The sequence below is a fragment of the Eurosta solidaginis genome, chromosome 4, assembly GCF_040869045.1.
Source record: "Eurosta solidaginis isolate ZX-2024a chromosome 4, ASM4086904v1, whole genome shotgun sequence".
Classification (NCBI taxonomy): Eukaryota; Metazoa; Arthropoda; class Insecta; order Diptera; family Tephritidae; genus Eurosta; species Eurosta solidaginis.
The window spans coordinates 37,269,855-37,291,320 of record NC_090322.1 but is presented as its reverse complement, the minus strand read 5'-3'; the positions used below and the strand labels follow the sequence as shown (position 1 = coordinate 37,291,320).

Here is a 21,466-nt window from a genome sequence, read left to right as displayed (position 1 = left end):
ATTCTAAACTAGCAGAGAGTTCTGTATAACTCGCTGGTATTGATACACTAAGAACTGGATGTTATGTAATTGAAGTTATGAGATACCTCCACTACCACAGGAGTTAGTCAAGACTTTGTTCACATAGAGATATAAATACATGTGTATGTAGTTATTATAATAAACAAAATACCACCATATGTAATCTAGAATAAAACGATATATTTATTACGTATTTTAATACATATTTGAATTCCACTCAAGTCCGCACTCAACTCACGCCCACTTGCAATTCGTTACAGATTAAAGCACTCATCGAAGAGGTAAAACGCCTGCGCACACTCGAAAAAACACAACTCACACAAATACAACGACTTGAGGATAACTTAGAAGTGAAACGTCAGCATATCATGCGTTTAGAAGCGCGGCTCGATAAACAACATATAAGCGCAGCATTCGCTGAAGCGGTAACAGTAGACGCAACCAGCGCAATACCAGAAGCAGCACGAATAACAACAATGACAGCGTCATCAAATGAAACGGTGACACATGTTGTCAACGATGATGATGATTATGATGCTGACGAGCAGGGAAACGTTGATGTTGCTGATAGCGAAGTTGCTGCCAACGCCAATGATGTTACAGTTGCTAAAATTGATTTAACAACAACAACAGCAACTGAATGCATTGAAGATGATGAGGCTGAGATTGTAGCTGATGCTGAATTGGCAGCTGATCGTGAATGTGAGCAGCTAACAAAAGTAGCAGAGACAAGCGCATCACCAGCTATTACAGCAATAAATAGTCGCAGTAATAGCACAACAGCATTAGCAGCAACAAATGAAGCAACAACAACAATAGTTGATGAGATTAAAATCAAAAAGGAAACACAGTAAGTATTGAAACACAATTTGTATAATATTTGTTTTTCTCTGCATAATTTTTGGAAAAAATTTAATGATAAAAATCAGTGCTACTTGAGTTTTTGTTTTTTGTACATATAAGTTCTTTTCTTCTGTAAAACAAAAATATGTTTTTTCTTTTTTTAAACAATAAATATCTTTTACATTTACCATTCAACTTATTCTCTCTTTTGTTTTTTCTTCTTCTTCTTCTAACTTGCACCCTCATTAGCAGCCCACTCGATTTGGATGTGATTAGTCAGCAATCGGCTATGACTGCTGCTGCAGCAGCCGCTGCTGCCGCTGCTTGTGCCAACGATCCGAATAAATTCCAGGAATTATTATTGGAAGGCCACAAAGCGTTGGCGGCCGCTGAAGCACTAAAAAATGCATCCGCCGAGGGTAAGTACCTTTTCTGCTTCTCGTGTTCTTCTTCAATTTCACTTGTTTATTTGCTGTGATATCTGTTGCACATTTTTCTCTTTTTTTAAATACAAATACTTATTTATGGTGATGTTAATATTTGTGCTTTAAATAATTTTATATAATATATATAACACGCATACGTCACCATCCATTTATATACATACATATGTATATATACCCATCAACTTCGCGCTGCTGCGCCGGTGCTGCCATATATTGACTGTATGAGTAACTATGACTCTTGATATTTAATAATAATAAAAAGACAAATATCGGCTAAGTAAACTTTGACATATCACTCCCGATTCTTCGAAAATTTAAGATTGATTAAATTAAATTAATGAACTTATTATATTTTGTTGATTTTCCGACAGGGTGGCGTTGTGCCGTCATCAGTGTCATTGTCGAACGAAGATCACCACTGATAATGGCACAACGCCGAAACCGGTTTATCTCGAAACAAAATTTTACAAGAGATGACGGAAAATCGTTCCAATATACATAAATTAATGAAGTTTATTATATTTTATTTAACTGGACTTAAACCCTTTTGATTGTTCAATTGAAAGTGATTAAGTTCAATTTTTTTTATTTAATTTAATTAAGTGAAATTTTAGTTTGACTTATTTACAACTTTTGACTTACTAATAAATTGTATTCAATCAAAACGACCTGAGTTCAGTCGTTCACCTAAAAGAAATGAGCTAAATTGATTTAATCCAATTTAGTTAAGCTGGACTTATTTTCATTTCACTTTGCAACTAAAATTTACTTCATTAAATTCATTGGCGTTTTTATATTGAATTAAATTAAGTTGAGTCTTAGTTAATTTGGTTTATCTGAACTTAATTTTAATTGGCTCTTCAATTAAAATTTATTAAATTAAATTAATTAAGTTTCTTAAATTTACTTGAGTTCGGTTAATTTTAGTTTATTTGAAGATAATTTCATTTGGTTTTTTTTTTTCAATTTAGCTTAAGCTTTTATCAAAAATAATTGAGTCTTATTGGATTTCTTAAATTTAATTTACTTAAGTTCAATTCAGTGTGATTATTGTTGTTCAATCAAAATTCATTAAGTCAAACTCTCTTAATTTAAATTAATTCAGTTTTGTTGAATTTCTTAATTATTTGTATTAAGTTCATTTTAGTTTGACTTACCCTAATTTTTTTCGACTTTTCATTTAAAATTCTTTAAATTAAATGATTAAATCCAAAAAATTGGATAACCACTTACTGATTAAATTAAATTAATTAATTTTTCATACCTAATGGAATTCATTTTAACTTTAGTTTGACTAAACCAAATTTTATTATGTTTTTATATTTAAATTAATTAATTAATTGTTTTTCTGTTCTAAATTAGTTAAATTCACTTTCTTAACTTAAATTGAGCCTAATTTGATTTCTAATTTGATTTAAAAAATTGTATTTAGTCGACTTAGAAGTTTAGTTGAATTCCTCAAGCAGATATTATTATTTTCAAATTTACAACTGAACTTAATTAATCTCATTCGATTATTCAATTAATTTTGATTGTTGTTTAATTAAAATTGATTAATGAAAGTTTCTTAAGTTAATTCAGCTTGGCTGAATTTCTTAAATCATTTTATTAAGTTCAATTTTTTAACTGAGCCTAATTTCGTTTGATTAGTCTATTAAAATTAATTTATTTCAGTCAATCTTACATTCAATTGAATAAAGTTTAATTTCAGTTTGACTAGACATGATTTAATAAAATTTTTTTATTTAAATTAATTAATTAAACTCATTAATCAAACTCACACATATTAGTTTGAATTATATTGGAATATATTTACTTAACTAAAATTCATTTGACTGATTAGTTTAAATTAACTTATTTAGTTTAGTATTATCTTCAATTAATTTAACTTAAAAATTTATTGAATGCCGATTTATATAGAGAATGTTTTTTTTCGTGGCTATAGCTATGGTATTATTTTATGTTATGTTTTTATGTTACGTTATGTTTTTAGCTTTTTTTTATATTACGTTATGTTGCGTTATTTATTTTATTTCAAGTTATAATACGCAAGCATGTGGCGTTTTATATTTTTTACACTTTTATATTATTTCAAACTATTTTCAGTTATTCAGTTTATGTTGTGTCATGCTATGTTATGTTATGTTACGTTATGCTATTTTGGTATTTTCGTTATACCGCAGTCTTCAATATTATTTTTCACAGCAATGTTGTGGTACTTAATTTTTATTGCTTCATGTGAAATTATTTAATTTTATGTTTCGCTATGTTATGCTGGTATATTTTTTGTTATGTTTTGTTATTTTATGTTGTTTTTAGCTATGCTGCAGTATTTGCTTTAATATGTGTTATTATGTGCTATTTACTTTATGTTATGTTGTATTATTATAAGCTATGTAAGGGTATTTATTTAATGTTGTGTTATGTTATGTTTAGTTATTTATGTTATTTTATGTTATAATATGTTTATTAATGTTAGTTACGTTATATTAAATTGATATACTTTTTTGAGTTACGTTATTTAATGTTCTTTTGTCATGCTTTACTATGTTACGTTATGTTATATTAAGTTAAATTATGTTTTGCTACTATTTCTAGCGTTAAATTTTAGTTTGTTGTATGTTATGTCAGCTTATGCTTCTCACAATTTTTTTTATCCTAAAAGTAACACACTGTTCACGCTCACCCCAATTAAAAATGTTACACTCCAGCTAGGTGCCCAATACAAAAAAAAAACATGTGACAACAACAAAATTTCACATTTAAGATTTTTCAATATTAATAAATCAACAAATTAAATGAGTGTCACCAAACACAACAACGGATAACGTATATACATACATAGATAGATATGTAGTCAATATGAAATAATTATAAACAAAGTCTTTACTGTTATTTGCTTGTTAGTAGAATTGTAAAATAAAAAAATAAAAAAACAGCAAATGTATTTGGTGTAAAAGGTGTTGCGTGCATGCGTTTGTGCTCTGTGCTGGTGACTGGCGCTTGCAAAAACAAATATAAAATTTACAAAAAACCCTTAACGAAACCAATTGGCGATCGCTGCTGCTAAAGAACCGATTTACAACAGTTAAAGCATGCATAACACCGATTTGCCAGCGGCATTATTAAAAAAAACTAAAAAGTGGCGCCAAGCTTTTTTATGATACGTCGCTGTGTGCTTTGTGTCAACAACAAAACAGCCATATGATATCCCCTCATTGACTTGGGATGGCGCTGGCAACGACCGACCACGATATATGTATATATATATACAATAAAAACTGAAACAATTATTGGCAAATAAATAAAAAAAAACAACAAATCAAAAATGACAACAATAACAACAGTAATTATTATTAAAAAAAAATACATATACGCTTATCTTCTCCTACTTCTTTGCTCTACTTCTTGTTCTTTTTACTTTTTAATAAAACATACGCATTAACATATTTATTGCTTACTTTTCGACATCCACAAAAAAATATAGCAGTTTTACAAACTGCTTACATACATACAATACAAATAGATCATAAAATAAAAATAAATATTGCTGAATGTTGGTGCATGGTTGTTTCAAATAAATATTTACATACCTTCATACATACATACATATGTATTGCATAAAACAAAAAAAGGAAAAGCAAGACAAAAATTGCAGAAAAAAAGTTATATATTTGCCAGCAAATCAAGCTATATACATAAAATGTATCTGGAAAACATGTTGCTGCAACAAAACATAGAACATTTGAAGGATCTGCAAAATTTTTGGTATTAATTGGACAAAAAAATTTAAAACAAAATTTGTAATTGCTTGCAAAACTTATTTTTGGTGGCTAGATATTGCTTGGTTGTTGGCGCTTATCATTGGCAAAAAAAAAAAATTTATGAAAAAACTTTAAATTTTTAAAATTTTTGAATATTGGTTACCTAAGCTTGCAAAAACATAGATTTAAAATATATTAATTTTAAAAATAAGGCACTTCTAACAAAAATTTTCATTAGAAGAAAAATAAAAAATTGTTTAAAAGTTCTAAATTTAAAAAAATAAAACCGGCAGAAAGAGTTTTTTTTTTATTTTTTTCTTGAATATATTCTCCAAAAATTAACTTTAGTTCAAAATTTAACATGAGATTTTTTTTAATTTGTAATATATATAAGAAAAAAATGAGTAGACAAAAAACTTATAAATTAAAAAAAATATATATATAATATTATACATATGTATAACATATATTTCTCCTGCACGTGTGTTGTCACTGAACTCCTCGTAACCGACAAGTGATGAAATTTTGTGTGTGTGTTCAGGTGGACTTGAGGATGCTTTTGATTTACAGTTTTGCCCCTTTTCGTACTTATCTCACCGGAAAGTGAACGAGGGATCGACCTATTCTAAAAAAAAAATAATTTATGTTGCGATTTCCTTACAGTCCTCTCTGGCTAGCTAATTATTTGGGAAACTTTTCGTTCCGGGAAGTTAACCAGGGGCAGACCTATTCTCAGAAAAATAATGTATGTTGCGATTTCCTTTATCATTTTGTGTAGCTTTCCTTTCCGGGAAGTGGACCACGGACCGATCTCTTACAAAAAACTTATTGATGGTGCGAATTGCTTCAAACTCGATATAGGGGTACTTCTTTTCCTATCTCTATCCGGTTAAGAGATCAGTGGGCGATCGGTTAGAAAAATCTTATTTAGGCTGTGATTTTCTTGAAATTAAGTAGAGGGGTTCCTCTTCGACAAGCTTAATATCTGCGACCCTTTCTTTGAGATATATTCCGAAACGTGGACTAGGCTGACAACAGATGTGTTTTTACAATATATGTATTAAATAGGATGTGTTAAAGAGGGTTTCAAGAAGAAGTGGGGCTCAAGAAGAAGAGCCAGAGGGAAAGTCAGAGCTATACGAAAAGCCATAAGCAGAAAAAGGGTTAAGAGGAAAATAAGAGATACGGGTGGGAATTAGAGAGTGGGAGAAAGGGGAGGGCGAGAGGAAGAGAAATGGAGAGAAGGCAATAGAAAGGGAGGTATAAAATGAAGTTAAAAATTCGGAGAGTGTGAGGGAATGACATAAAAGAGAGGAACCAAAATAAGAGAAGGTGATGAAGAAAATAGAGGGAAGTTGACGAAGAGGAAAGAAAGTATAAGGGATAAAAGTCGAGAAAGTGAAAAGGAGGTTAAGCAAGAGGAAAAAAGTATAAGAGAGAACAATCGAAAAAGTCAAAAGTGGGAAGGGGGAAGATACGGAAGAGAGATAGAGTTCGGGAGAAGAAGGAAAAGACAAGAAGATACAACATTCACACATCACAGTGGGGAATGTTATGGGGCAGGGGAATATTTCAATTATCTAACTATATCTTAAATGTAAAGATGAATGCGATTTTAAAAATTGTGCCTGCGTTTGATTCATATAGCTTCATAGATGTTTATAAAAACAAATATATTGAAATTGGCCGGTCCATGTATTTGAAAATTGAGGTGAGAGAGGTAGATGGAGTGGGAGTGGGAGTGGGAGTGGTACTGGGAGTGGAAGTAGCAGGGGGATTGGGAGTGTGAATCGGTAGGGGAAAAGGAGTAGAGAGGAAGACAAGTGGAATAAGGGACTGATAAGACTACGATAAATTGCAAGAAAATGGTATAGAGAGTGAAGAAGGAGAGTGAGTCTAACTTTTGAACTGTAGGCAAACCAATTTTCGCGCAGAACAAAGTCTGTCATGTACTCTAGGTACTCGTATATAAAAATTCAAGTATTTCCTAATTTTTTTTTTAATATTAACAGCTCAAAGGAAAATCAAATCAATCATATCCAGAAGCTCTAATTTTTTCCACCAAATGATTATGGAAAACCTTTCAAACTTTTTCCAAAAAATGGTTTTTGTAAAAAACCTGAAATTTCAAATTTAAGGTTTAAATAAACCGTGGTGTGATGGTAGCGTGCTCCGCCTACCACACCGGATGCCCTGGGTTCAAACCCCGGGCAAAGCAACATCAAAAATTTTAGAAATAAGGTTTTTCAATTAGAAGAAAATTTTTCTAAGCGGGGTCGCCCCTCGGCAGTGTTTGGCAAGCGCTCCGGGTGTATTTCTGCCATGAAAAGCTCTCAGTGAAAACTCATCTGCCTTGCAGATGCCGTTCGGAGTCGGCATAAAATCATGTAGGTCCCGTCCGGCCAATTTGTAGGGAAAATCAAGAGGAGCACGACGCAAATTGGAAGAGAAGCTCGGCCTTAGATCTCTTCGGAGGTTATCGCGCCTTATATTTATTTATTATTTTTTATTTTTAAATAGTTCCATTTGAACAAAAAAATTATTCAAAATAGATGCAAATTATTTAAAGAAAATGCTTCAAAATTACTATAAAATAATTTTTTTAATTTTTATTAAAAATGATGAAAAAATATTTGGGTGAAAACATTATTAAGAAATATTTTTAAATATTTTGTTTAGAATAAATAATAAATAAATAATAAAAAATGCATTTAATTTTCAAAAAACCACACATTTCATAAAGTGCAGTTAAGAATAATATTTTGTTCCTTTTTTTATTTAAATCATATTTTTCCATTAATTGGTAACCAATATTCATTGAAAAAAAAATCATCTCCCTCCATTCCTACATAAAACCAACCGATAAATCCCATACTTCATTAACAACTTATGAATATGAATTTTGAAGAATTGTTGTTACAACAACATCATTATTGTTTGCTGTGTCTATTTGCTCTGTGTTCCACAGGAACAACAGTTGCTGCCAGCCAACAGCAAGAAAGCGATGACAATGTTGATGGCGACGATGCTGCGGCCAGCACCAGCAAGGAACACGAGAAAACTAAAGTGGATGACACGAATAAAACGTCAGATGCAACAACAATAGCAACAAATGAACAAATATTGCCTAAAATACCAAAAATAGAAATTTTCGATGATGAGGAAAATATTGCTGATGAGCAGCAAAGAAACAAGCTTGACTCCGCCAATAGTGAACTGCAAGAAAAGGAGGAACCAATGATGAAGAGCACACAAACAGCGCAGCAAACTGAGAATTCAAACGTTTTACCGCACACAATCGATGTAGATGCGGAGGAGAGTGATGACGATAATGATGAAGCATTAGTCAAGTCCGAATTAGCAGCACTGCAGCAACATGTAACTGATTCAACCGCACCTACCAGCAATTCTGCAGGTTTCGACGAAAATGTTGACACCTTTGGTACGCTGCTCGGCGAAGAGTTAGTGAACTCGTATTGGCGTGGTTTTAAAATGCCCACAGCTGGTAATAATGCTAACTCCGCGAAAGGATTAAACGCCAATAACATGTTTGCCAATCAGCTGCAGCAACGTTTGCCGACATCACAGACACTGCAGCAGCAGCATCATCAAATGCATCACTCAATGCACCCGCACCACCAGCACCCAGCACTTATGTCCCACCACATGCACCAGCACCACCTACATCACCAGCAACAGAAATCTGCGAATGCAGCCGCAGTAGCACAGCAGCATGGACCCTCCTCTACTGCGCTGCTTAGCCAATTAGTTAATTCCACTTTTTCATCAGCAACACCTACTTCTTCTTCTTCCTCTCTACGTACAGATTCACTCATGCAATCCCACCATCATCAGCATCATAGTCACCATGCGCAAGGATCGTCTGATTCTACAGGAAGCTCTCAAGCACCGGTACCACCGCCACCACCGCCGATGCCGTCACATCATCACCACCTGCATCAGCCACATCTCAGCGCTGATGCGCATCAAAAGTCGAGCGGCATGGATGTGCAACACAGCAATAATCATGAAGCGGACACACCATACACACACGATCAGCGTGATGACCATCATGCGTCCTTAAATGGTGCCAACAGCAAATCTATGTTGCTCGAGGACAACAACAATACATTGTGTGGCACACCGCATGTAAATACGCCAAGCGCTGCTGCTATGGCTGCCGCTGCCGTAATGTCCGCACAACCACATCCGCACTTGCCACCTGGCTATTTACACGCCCTACCATTCCAATTTCAGGAACGCGGTCATTTCCGCTTTGCTGATGATTTGCAACTGCCACCAGGTGCTTCCATGGCTGGTCGTCTCGGCGAATCGCTCATACCGAAAAGTGATCCAATGGAAGCCAAGTTGCAGGAAATGTTGCGCTACAACATGGATAAGTATGCCAATCAACCGTTGGACACATTGCATATCTCGCGTCGCATACGTGAACTGTTATCAGTGCATAATATTGGTCAGCGGCTGTTTGCCAAATATATACTGGGCTTGTCACAGGGCACCGTATCGGAGTTGTTGTCCAAACCGAAGCCATGGGATAAGTTGACCGAGAAAGGACGTGACAGTTATCGCAAAATGCATGCCTGGGGCTGTGATGATAGCGCTGTGATGCTGCTCAAGTCGCTCATACCGAAGAAAGGTGAGTACAAAATGTTTTTTTTTTGTTATTTATATACTATTATCCCTTTAGCATAAAGTTTTGACAGCGCAACACATTGTGACAGTTAGTAAAGTGTTTAAGCAACTGAAAATATAGAAGACAAAACGGATTGGGAGGCGGTGTTTATAATGTGCTGCTAAATGTGCCCCTGACAGCTGCAACCGCACGCAGGTATTTGTGCGTTACGTTGCGCAGCAAGAACTCTGAGTGTTGATAAACTTTTTTCTTTTGCTAGCAACATATGTGTGCGGCTCTAGTGATAAGCTGCAACAGGTGAGGGTTTGTCAAATGCTATTGCGTTATGTTTTAGAAAATTTTAATCTTTGTATTGTGTTAAAAATTGAACTTGATAAAACTCTGTCATAAGAATGATATGTGGTAAAAAATTAGAAGAATATCCAAGCAGGTCATTCTATATACACCTTATTTAGTTTTAGTTCAGAGAGCTGCAATTGCGTTCATAGAAATAAACAAGCAAAAAAAAAAACACTCCAAAGAACTCCTTATTGAGCTTGACGCGATGTCTTAATGCATAGGTCTCCAAAAACTTTAAGTGATTGTCCTTTCGTCTACGCAATGAGAGCATAATTGTGCTGTGGAATCCCCCTTTTTAAAGTAATCGTTAATAGCGGTGACCCATGCCATAACTCACTTTTTCCGGTGCTAGCGCAATGACACCACATAGCACCGTTAACCGATAACAACTCGCGGCTCAGTGCGCACGAACAAAATGAAATATACAATTATTAGCCTTCATATGATATTTTAAATATTTGCGAAATGATCCAGAAAATAATATTGAATAAGTCCTGAAACGATCCCTAAATGATAACCCGAACGACCGCTAAATAATCCAGATATAAAGACGAAAACATCTCATAATTTAAAATTATCCACAAACCATCCCAAAAAGAACAGGTAATAGTCCCGAATCATCCCGAGACTGTGCCGTATTAACTCCATGAATAGTCCAAGAAACATGTGGAAAATATTTTGAAATAGTCCTAGAATGATACCAAATAGTTCCGATATGATCCGGAATAGACACGCAATGTACCAAAAGTAAAAATAATCGCAAAATGAACCGGCTTATAGTTCAAAGAACTTTCGAAATCAATCCTGAAATTATTATACAATTCCAAATTGGTCTCGCTATAATTGCAAAATACCCTCGAAATAACACCAAAAACGGTGCCAAAACGGTCAGGGATAGTCCCAAAATAATATCGAAAGGAATCTCGAAATTGTTCAGCGATAATCCCGAAATGATCACTAAATACTCTCTAAATGATTGCATTATTATTCCGAATGCAAACAAGAAACTGCTCCAAAACTGTACCGAAAAGATACAAAACAAAATGTCCAGAAATAGTCTTGGAAAGATCACAGAAAACCATTCCGATACATACCCTAAATAATTCAGAGCGTGATTGAAATGCAATTTGAAGTAAAAAATGCGCCAAATAGCTCACGGATTCAAATAATTCGTATATGCGTTCGAATTAAGTAAGCTCATGTTTTGGAAAGGGGGCCCGAGAAAATTTCCCCGTAGGTGGCGCTCGATTCGTGGTAAATATTGATAAAATTGTGAACAGCGGAAGAGTTGCTAATAAACGCAGTGCTATATAATCCAATGTCATTGATCAAGTTTTGCTGAAGGAACCTAAATATATTCCCCACAATTTTGGATTAAAAACATATGGTATATAGATACTTATACCAGATTTTATATAAAAAGGAATGGAACAAAAAGGCAATACATAGAGACAATTTACAAAATAATAAAATTTAAAAAAAATTCTAAAATATTTATTATGCTTTTTTTTTTAATTTTATATGGCGGAAAAATTTTGTTTTCAAAAATTTTATTTCTAACTCTACACTCAAAACAATATACAATTCCCGCTAAACATTTTTTTTATTGCACATCTCTTAAAAAATTAATAAAAATCGCATCACACATACAAACAAATATTTTTCATACGAAAAAAAAACCGGCATCATAAGTTACCAGAAATTCAACTAAATTAATTTAGCTGCTAATGCAATCAAACGGAAAATCAAATAAAGCACACACACAAACACACTGAAGGCCAACAACTTGCAAATGTCAGCTTACATAAATACACACATACAGACATACAAGCTTAAGCAAAAGTATGCCAAAGTGACATCCAAATCAAACATAACACGAAATTAATAATGCATAGAGAAAAAAAAAAAACATCTCAAAAAAAAATTTGCAAACTAAATATATTGTGCAATAAATTTTATTAAATTCAGCACAAAATTTCACATACTACCTAACTAAATAATATAAAACATATGTACGTGTAATGCATTTTAGGCGCTTGTGCGCACAATCTATATAGCGCCAACAAAAACAATCAATCCGAAAAAGCTAAGCGACGCCTTCAATTTGGTATTTGTGGACCGTTGCGTTGCATTTATTGCTATTCAAAATTTTTCGACATAAATAATTACACAAAAATTTATGTTTTTGCACACACATGCCTATGTAATTTATATAGAAAATAGATTTTCTAATGAACACAATTCGTACAGCAATGAATTAAATACACTGAAAGATAAAAGCTGGTAAAATCAACCGAACTACGAGTCAATTCAACCGGCATTTCTTTCAATGTTCATCCATCGAAAATAGCTGTTGAATCAACTAAGCAGAAATTGTTAATTCTAAATTGATTAATTCACTAGTCAAATCAACAAAAAAAGTTCATCTAGTGTAAAATACAGCTCTGTTAAAAAAACAGATTTTTTAAACAACTTTTTTCTGAAGGTTTTGAAGTTGTTTTTTCCAGGGCTTGAACCCAGGATTTTCGGTATGGTAGGCGTATCACGCTACCATCTCACCACGGTGGCCGTCTTGTTCTGCTCTGTTAACGACCAATTATTAATATCACCCTAAAAATACTGTGGCGGATTTTAAGAAATCTTCGTTCGAGTTATAAACGCAAATGTTATGTATAGAAAAAGCACTTTATAAACAGCACTACTATGGTAGTAGATCTTCGCAATTAAATGTATTCGCGTATTTCATTATAGCGTGTTAAAATAAAACTCAGTAACTACTCCTTAGATTGCTCTGATTTTATACTCTCAAGTTCTTATTCGCCTATTTCCTTCTCGAATGGTTGCTCACCTACTGCTCGTTTCTATATCTCATATAGAATGTTGCCTTCAATGTATATGCCTGAGTAATATCGCTGTACATCTCTGCATCTCAAATCCTCTGTTGTCTTCTATGGATATGTGTGGCTATCTTCCATTTCATCTGTTTAATCTGCTTTTGTTGTTGTCAAGCATTTATTGTCAGCAACATAGTGACATATCGAAACTGCTAATGGTCGCCACAATACCAATAAAAACGGTTAAGGTAACAGATTACCGTCAACATTGGTATAACAGTGGCTGTTAATATGACAGAGATTTCTGTGGCACGATAAACCATAAGAACGAAGTAGTGAACGCCGTGAGCGTAAGTTTCTCTTTAAAATAAGCGGATGCATTTGCGTAATATTGACAGTTGTACGCTGTTGAAATGATCAATGAAATCAGGACGTTTAACAGAAAAACCAGTTGGATTGTTTGAGAAGCTGCCATTTTTCCAGAATATTGTTAACTTGAACCAACATTTTTTCTTCTGTTGAAATACCTAAACACATTTTTTTTTATTGATAGAAAAAACTCGGTTAAATTAACCATAACGCGTTCAGTTTTAATAAATTTCCATTAATTTAAGCACAACAAACCTGTTTTCCTGCTTTTTCTAGCTTCATTTCTTTCGGTGTATATAAACAACAAATAAATTGACCACAATAGCATGTGAGGCATATAAACATTTGGGAACCACCTCCGAATGTCTGATAAAAAAAATGGCATAAATATTTGCAAAGTATAAACGTCATTTAAATTTTTTGTTTATTATTTAATGTGTTTTTTTTTTCTTATATTTTTGCACGAGTAGTACTCCAATTTTTCGCGCGCACATCAACAAACTTGTTGTTTGTTTTTTTTTTTACATTTTTTTTTTTTTGCTAATTTGCATGCAACTGCCGCAATCGCTTAAATTTTTTTGTGTAGATTGTGCTTAACCGCATCATACCGCGCCTATCGTCCCTTTCCCTACTTTACACGCACACTCTCAAACGCTGCATTTTTAGTTTGCTTGCATTGATTGGTTGTTCATTGGCTTACTGCCAGACTACAAAAATTAAAAATGTGAAATTTTTAATTATCTTTGATTTTATATATAATCATTCATTTGTTTAAATTTTATTGACCAAATTGCCTGTCATGCTATGGCGTAGACAGCAAATTACCAAAATTTATTTAGGAAAATTTTTTTAAAACTTTAATTTTTTTTTTATTTTATTTAATGTTTATTTTATATTGCTTTATTTTATTCGTCCTTTTAATTTTTTTTCGCACGTTTCAAAATTTTTTAATTACAATTTCACATGAAGAAAAAATCTGAGAAGTTGCCGTCTGCTAATTACAGCATTTGCAAAATTCGCATGCAAATACGAAATAAATATCTCAAAAGCAACTAATTAAGATTCAGTACTTAGTTTTATATTTGAATTCGATTCTTTCTTACACCGCTGATGCACGAAAATTGATAACAAGTTTTGCATGCCATAAGGCATAAGGTTTGCTTACTTCAAAGCGCATATGTTAAATTTGAAGGATAAGTAATGAAGTTAGACCAAGAAAGTAAGTTACACAGGTTACACTAATTTTCATCTTAACAAGATAAAAATAACACAGCGCATGTGTAGCAAAACTATTGAAATTAAAACATCTGAAATAGTATGAAATCGGAATTAGTAAGATATTTTAGGTTGAAGGAAATACGCTACGTAGATAGCTGTAGCCGAGTAGATGAAAATAATTAAAATCAAATATAAGCGGCGAAATTAAAAAAGTAGTAGTAAATTTAAAAAAATTAGTAGGAAATTAAAAAGTAGTAAATATTTTTATCATAATTATCATCTTAACGGCCTTCCTGGCCGAAGCTATGATTTTACAAAATTACTTTAAAAATTATACATACATATTTGGCTACTTTCTCATCTTTTTCACATTTCATTTCATTTTTTGGAGGCATTGATATTTCTATACCAACAAGATCTAATAAAACATGCACAATTTTTAAGTTGAAACTACACCCATTTATTTACTTTATACTCTCTTTGATATTTATACCCATTCTGTCACATGCTACTCCATGAGCAAATTAAATTAATTACCAGCACTTAACACCTTGTCGCTGATCTTTTGTGTCAATGCGTACAAAGGCAAAAAAGCATACAAGCAAACAACACTACAAGTAATTACATACAAATAAACTTATCTTATATATGTATGTGTGTTTACTGCCTAACTGCATTATAGGTATGTTTGTACGTAGCTACAAAGGAATATAAGCTGTCATATGAGTAAAAGAAGGAATATTTTTTCACACGCTGACCCCAATAATTGGCGTTGAGCCAATGTTGACACGCTTGTAGCCATGCAAATACGCGTACAGATAAATAAGTATTGAAAAAGATAAGCAAGGCAAAAGTACTCATTTAAGATTTAAAACAAAAAAAATTTAAATTACTTATGTGTGAACATTTTTTTCGAGTTCTGCTTTTATTTCTAAAAGTTGCTTTCAATTTTGTCAAAAATCTTATTAATTACCCCTTCTGAAAAACTTTTTTCACTCCTAAAATATTATGGCGCCTATTTTTTTCCTCCCTGATTTTTCTCATATTAATGTCGTTATAGTCCGTCGTCTTGGGGCGTTCTAAAAAAATCAAAATCAAATTCAAAAATGCATAGAAATATTTAACATTTTCGGCATGCATAATTTTCGTTTTTGTTTGTTGGAATTTTTTTTTTTTTTTTTTTTGCAGCGCCACTTCATCGTTAATTTTGCACATTTGCTTGTTGTTCATGCCTATTTTGCAAGTTTTAGCTACTCTAAGCACACACTTTTCAGGATAAACGAAAATAATTCATGAGTAAGCAAAGTTTTTAAAAATACGAGTAGTTGTCAACATTATGGTGCACACAATGAAGTTGTCAAAAGCAAAGGGTGGAATGTCATAAAGTGGTAAAGTGCTGTGTTTCAATAGAGCCGTAAGAAAATATCGAGATATAGCTTAAATATCCCCAAGAAACAAAATTTTTTAAATATATATGAAAAAGGTGGAAAAATAACAGAGACTAGTAGAAAGGTACTAAAAAATATTAGAAAAGGTAGAAAAAACGTTTTCAAAAATATGAGAAAAGTAGTAAAAACGAGTGAAAGCGGAGATCACTAGAGGTAAAAAAGGATTTTTAAAGAGGCAAATAAATATATGCATATGAGAAAGGTGAAAAAGTAATGGAAAGTAGTAGAAACGTATTAAAAATGTAGTAGAAAAGTATTGAACATTTTTGGAAAAATAGTAAAAAGCGAGAAAATCTTGCTAAGGTTGAAACTAAATTACAGAGAAAGATATTAGAACTAACCTCTCAATAAATAAGTCAAATATATTGCAAGGAGAGCGAGGTTAAAAGTAAATGAAAGTAGTACATATATAACATATTTGAAAAGTATGTTAAAGTTTAAAAAAGTTGCATAAAATAAAGAAACCCATAGAAAAACTATAATTAAGTTCAGAAAAGTCTATGTTAAAGTAGTAAAGAAAAGAAGTAGAGTAGAAAATAAGTGAATTTCAAATAAATATATGCATATGAGAAAGGTGAAAAAATTAAGGAAAGTAGTAGAAAAGGTATCAAAAATTTAGTATAAAATATAAAAATATATGCATATGAGAAAGGTGAAAAAAATTAAAAACAGTTGTAGAAAAGGTATTTAAACTTTAGTAGAAAAGGTAGTAGAAAACTATTAACAATTTGAGAAAATTAGTATAAAAAACAAACAAAAATCTCTAATATAATTAAAATGATAAAGAGAGCGAAGTTTAAAGTAAATTACAGTAATAGAGAGGATAGTAGAAAAGTTTCAAAATTTTGAGAAAAGTAGTAGAGAAATTAAAAAGAGTTATAATTAAGTCAGTCAGAAACGTATTATAGTAAGTCTTAGTTAAAGTAGTAAAGAAAGGTAGTAGATTAAATAGAAAAACTGTTTATAAAATACCAAAAAAAAAAGTTGGTACAGAGGACTAGAACAGAAAACAGAAAGTTGTGTAAAAAGTAGTAGAGAAAATTAAAAAAAAATTTTAGAGAAATATAACAAAAATAGAAAACAACGTAAAAATTTATAATTAAATTAGTGGGAAAGATAGAAGAAAGTCTGTGTCAAAGTATTAAAAAAAGGTAGTAAAAACGTAAGTTAAAGGAGTCAATGAAAACGGTAGTAAAACAGTTAGTCGAATAAATAGAAAAACTGTTAACAAGTTTAAAAAAAAATGATGGTAGGAAAACTAATAGAAAAAAGACAGTAAGCTTTTAGAAAACAGCGGTAAAGTAATAAAATAATGTTTTTAAAAAAATATAATATAAGAATGGTAGTAGAAAAAGTATTTTAAAGCTAAAGTTAAATAGAAAGAGTATCATTAAATAGTATATAAAAAAAAAATTATGAAAAAAAACAAAAACTGCAGGAAAATAGAAATTTTTTTATAAAAATTGTTACAAAGTGTCTGTGAAATAGTAGTAGTAAAATTTAGTTCTCTCAAAAATTATAACTCTACAATATACTCAAACGCTTATCTCGCATTGTCCTCACACTCTCAATTACACTGCTGCCATTTGTATTTCATACTAACATTCCGTTTAAAAGTTGACATTTTCTTCAAAGTGTTTTGTTTTGCGATTTCGGCATATCACTCGATTTTGCTTTCGCTCTGCATCTGCCACACAAACAACTCCTTCTCCACGTTCTCAATGACTTTCATAGTAAACCTACTGCGTTACGTATTTACCCGCTCACATTTCATTTTAAGCGGAAATGTGCAATTTTTCAGTAGCCGCCAAACATCGGCGTCTGCTGCCAACAATTTAACCTCAACCTTCTTTAACTTCCTTGCTACATTTTCGTTAGAATGCATTCCAAGTACGAACTATTGCTTAAGCGCTCTTCGAAATGTCGTCAATTGTTACGACTATTTATTGTTATACTATTGGTATTTGTTGCTATATACGGGCTTTTATATTGTACTATAGCACGCATTTATAGAAAAATAATTTAAATTTGTTAATAGTTTGACAGTTGACAGTTTGGCGGATTTATAGGTGCTTGGCAGTGTACGACGCACGAAATAAAGGTTAAACACTTGAGGAAGTATTCGATGATGTGGAAAAAAGGGTTGCGTTCGACTGATTGTTAGTTAATTTAAGACTTTAACGTGAAGTCGTAAGTCAAAGTACACAATTTTTTTGGAAAATTATGAGAAGCTTGGGAGTTATTTAAAATATTTTCGGCAGAGTTCGACGGCTGGTAGGTAGGTAGGTTGAACTGGCCGGTCCATGAGGACCTCACATAGACTGATTGAGTCCGTAGTGTTACCAGAAGTTTGTTTTAACGACCAAACTGAAAAACCCTATCAAAAACCAGGACCTATGTTATAAAATAACTCCGTGCTCTTGGCAAATACTAGTTCGACGGCTGAGTGGAATATTAAACCGTCGCGGCTGCCAATTCGAAAACGCCCTATCTCAGAATATTTTTCAAAAAGGCCCCTACCACAACGTGTTTCAAAAAACCCCATCTTAAAATGTTGTTGAAAACGCCTTATTTAAGAATTTTTTTCATAAATGCCCTATCTAACGTCAAAAAGTATTGAATTTATGCAAAAGTTACAGCCAAGTGTTAATTTCAAGACTTGGGTTTTATTTATCTACATTTTGAATATTTTTCAAATTAATATTCGAAATTTTATGCTATTTTTACACAGATCAATATTTAAACAATTCATTTCTCTTTACAAACAAAAATCATTGCATATACTTAGGCGCAATTAGCATTTAAAATGCAAGCTCGTCCATATCAGTAATAATATCCACTTAAATTTTCAAAAGCATTTAAGCATTAAGCAGTAGCTTTTACAAAACATGTTAATTACTTTTGCAAATCTATGAGGTGTATTACTCAACATTTGTCACACTCCAATTAATTAGAATAATTTTCGCACCTAAAAATATGCAACGGCCATACACTTTGAACTTTGTCAATACTGTATAGGCGGCTGTTAACTTTGATGCATTGTAAAATTCAATGACAAGCAAAAAAGTAAAAAAGTGATTGCTTATGCGCACTTAAACAAACAAATGCAATCGAAATTGGAAATGAAATCGAAAAAAAAATTAAACAAAGCCTTAAATAATGCCGCAAATGAAGGCAATACGCCTAACAAAAGGCTGTAGAGAATTGAAATGCAGAAGTGAATGAGTGTAGCTCAATAGAGCGGGAAAATTTATTAAAAAACAAATGCAATAAACATATTTCTGGATAGAGAAACTCAGATGCTGTGAGATGACTACAGATGGCGCAGTTGTCGCCATTTTTGTTTTTAAAGCAAAGCACACGTCAACTTAATCCGCACACTAATACTGCAGCCAACTTCACCACCGCGCCACTATGTTTTCTCTCTTTCTACACGCTACTCCTGTGCGTACTCCACCTCCCCACCTACTTATCATCGTTGACCAAGCATGAAATTGCGCTTACCTGCCTAAAATTATACTACGTCAGTGTTTTGCGTTATTTTATCCCTTTTTTTCCATCGTTACAATTTCTAACAATTACAATTAAAAAATCATTGACGCTTAAAAAATTTGACGCTAAAATGTTGACGACTTTTCGCAACAACAATTACAGCAACGAAAAAGTCACGCTCTCCTAACAGTGAAAAACAATAACTTCAAAGGCTGCAATTGTTGTTGTGCAAAGGGTAAACATAAAAAATATATACAAATATAAGTAAGAACGAAAAAGTTGAATAATTTGAAGTGCTGCTATGCGTTCAAGTGGAAAGGTTGTGTGGTAGAGGCGGTGTCGAAAGGCATAAGTGACGGAGGCTTAGTTAAAAGTTAGCATAATTCGCTGATGATTGATTTCTTTGGTGTGGAAATAATTTGCTACTTTTTATGAAATACAAATTAAAAATTTGTATTATTTTAAAGCATGATTGAATTTTTCAGGCTTGAACTTCTAATAACTTATAGGACATTGTAACATTTAATGGCTGCCAACTAGCTAAATATAAGTTTCTGCCTCACAAGTATTTTTAAAACTTATTCTGACACTTTTTTAGCGTTTAAATTACTTTTTTATTTAATATTGCTCATAAAACTAATTCGCCGCAAAAAAAATCTCGGAATATTTCTTTAAAAGTTGCTTCACTATTTAAGCACTTTTCCGATAACTTTTGTTGGGAGAGTAAACCCTTATTTCAATTTGCCACACTCAAGATTGGTAGTTTTTTATAAAAAGTCGACTTTCAAGTATACTCCTTATCAATGTCATACTCCTTATTTAGGAGCAAAAGAGGCATAATGGAAGCAAAATGAATTCGCCGCAAATTGTTTTTCTTAATAATAGACATTTGGGTACGAAAAAAATGTAAATTCTAAAAACTCAAAGTTGTGATATCAAAACAGTTTTCATACTTGAACTTTTGGATCTTTTGTTGCTAATAATTCAGTTCTTAAATTGATATTAAAATATCTTTGACATCAAATTGAATTTGCCGCAATATTTTTTACTTTCATTACACAGAATAGGACTTACATTGTATTTTAGATGATATTTATCTTCGATAGCACTGTTTGGATTTTTTTTACCAATTCCTCGTGCAGAGAACTTGCATAAAACATTTTTCAGTGTAGCAATTTTAAGCTATGAAGATTTTTATGCAATCAAACGACATATCTAGAAATTTGTATGAATTCGCCGTAAAGTAAAACTAAGCAATTAATAATATACAAACTGCCTTGTTCTTAACCTCGACGAATATATTTATCAATATAATATAATTATACTTAATTTTAAAGTCGCCGCAAAACTTTTATGTTACAAATTAATGAAAAACGAGTTACTGCTTATAATAAAGCATAACACTTTAAATGAATGTTTTAAAAAATATGTGTAAGGCATTTCGCCGTAAAGTATTTTTGTATAAGCAAAGCAAAGAATACTTTGGCTAAAACTGTAACCGCTTTAATTGCAGCATTTAAACCCCTATATTAAAGCCGTCAAGCCTTTTCGGTTCACTGTGCGCTCTTAACTCTTACTACTAATATTGCATACATTTGGGCGCATGTGTTAACTTAATTAACAGATTTGTCTGACAGCCCTATATATGGATAAATAAATACCTCCTCGCTCTTACCCTCTTGCATATTTCAGCATCACCACATTTTTTTCTAGGCTTTTAAGTAATTTAACCCTTTTGTGTCGCAAATCATTTTTCACATTTTTCTTACTTAGTTAATACCCCCCAAATACTGCCTAAATGTATGCAATGGACAGCAATGTGCACATGTGCTATTTAATGCCTGCCATCGGACAGTAAAGCTCCAATTTTCTGCCAAAATTCTCTTACTCTCTCGTTATGCTGGTGACAGAACATTAACAAATTATTAGAGTTTTCTCTTTCATCTTGAGCGCAACAAATTTAAAACTGTAGCGATGAGTGAGAAGGTCGACTACACCACACAGCTGTTGGTGCTGTTAATCTACAGCAAATTATAAG

The 21,466-nt window shown here is 32.4% G+C and overlaps 1 protein-coding gene across 8 annotated transcripts in view; it reads left to right on the top strand.

Moving 5' to 3' along the window:
• ct (homeobox protein, cut) overlaps nt 1-21,466 on the top strand; it is a 381,789-nt gene that overhangs the window by 332,351 nt on the left and 27,972 nt on the right. For 6 of the 8 annotated variants that reach the window (XM_067781269.1, XM_067781267.1, XM_067781265.1 and 3 more), the window contains exons 4-6: nt 282-871; nt 1,114-1,283; nt 8,043-9,731. In XM_067781269.1, the coding sequence (XP_067637370.1) occupies nt 282-871; nt 1,114-1,283; nt 8,043-9,731 (2,449 nt within the window). The remainder of the gene's footprint in view (nt 1-281; nt 872-1,113; nt 1,284-8,042; nt 9,732-21,466) is intronic. The other 2 variants (XM_067781272.1, XM_067781273.1) reach the window with 2 other exon arrangements.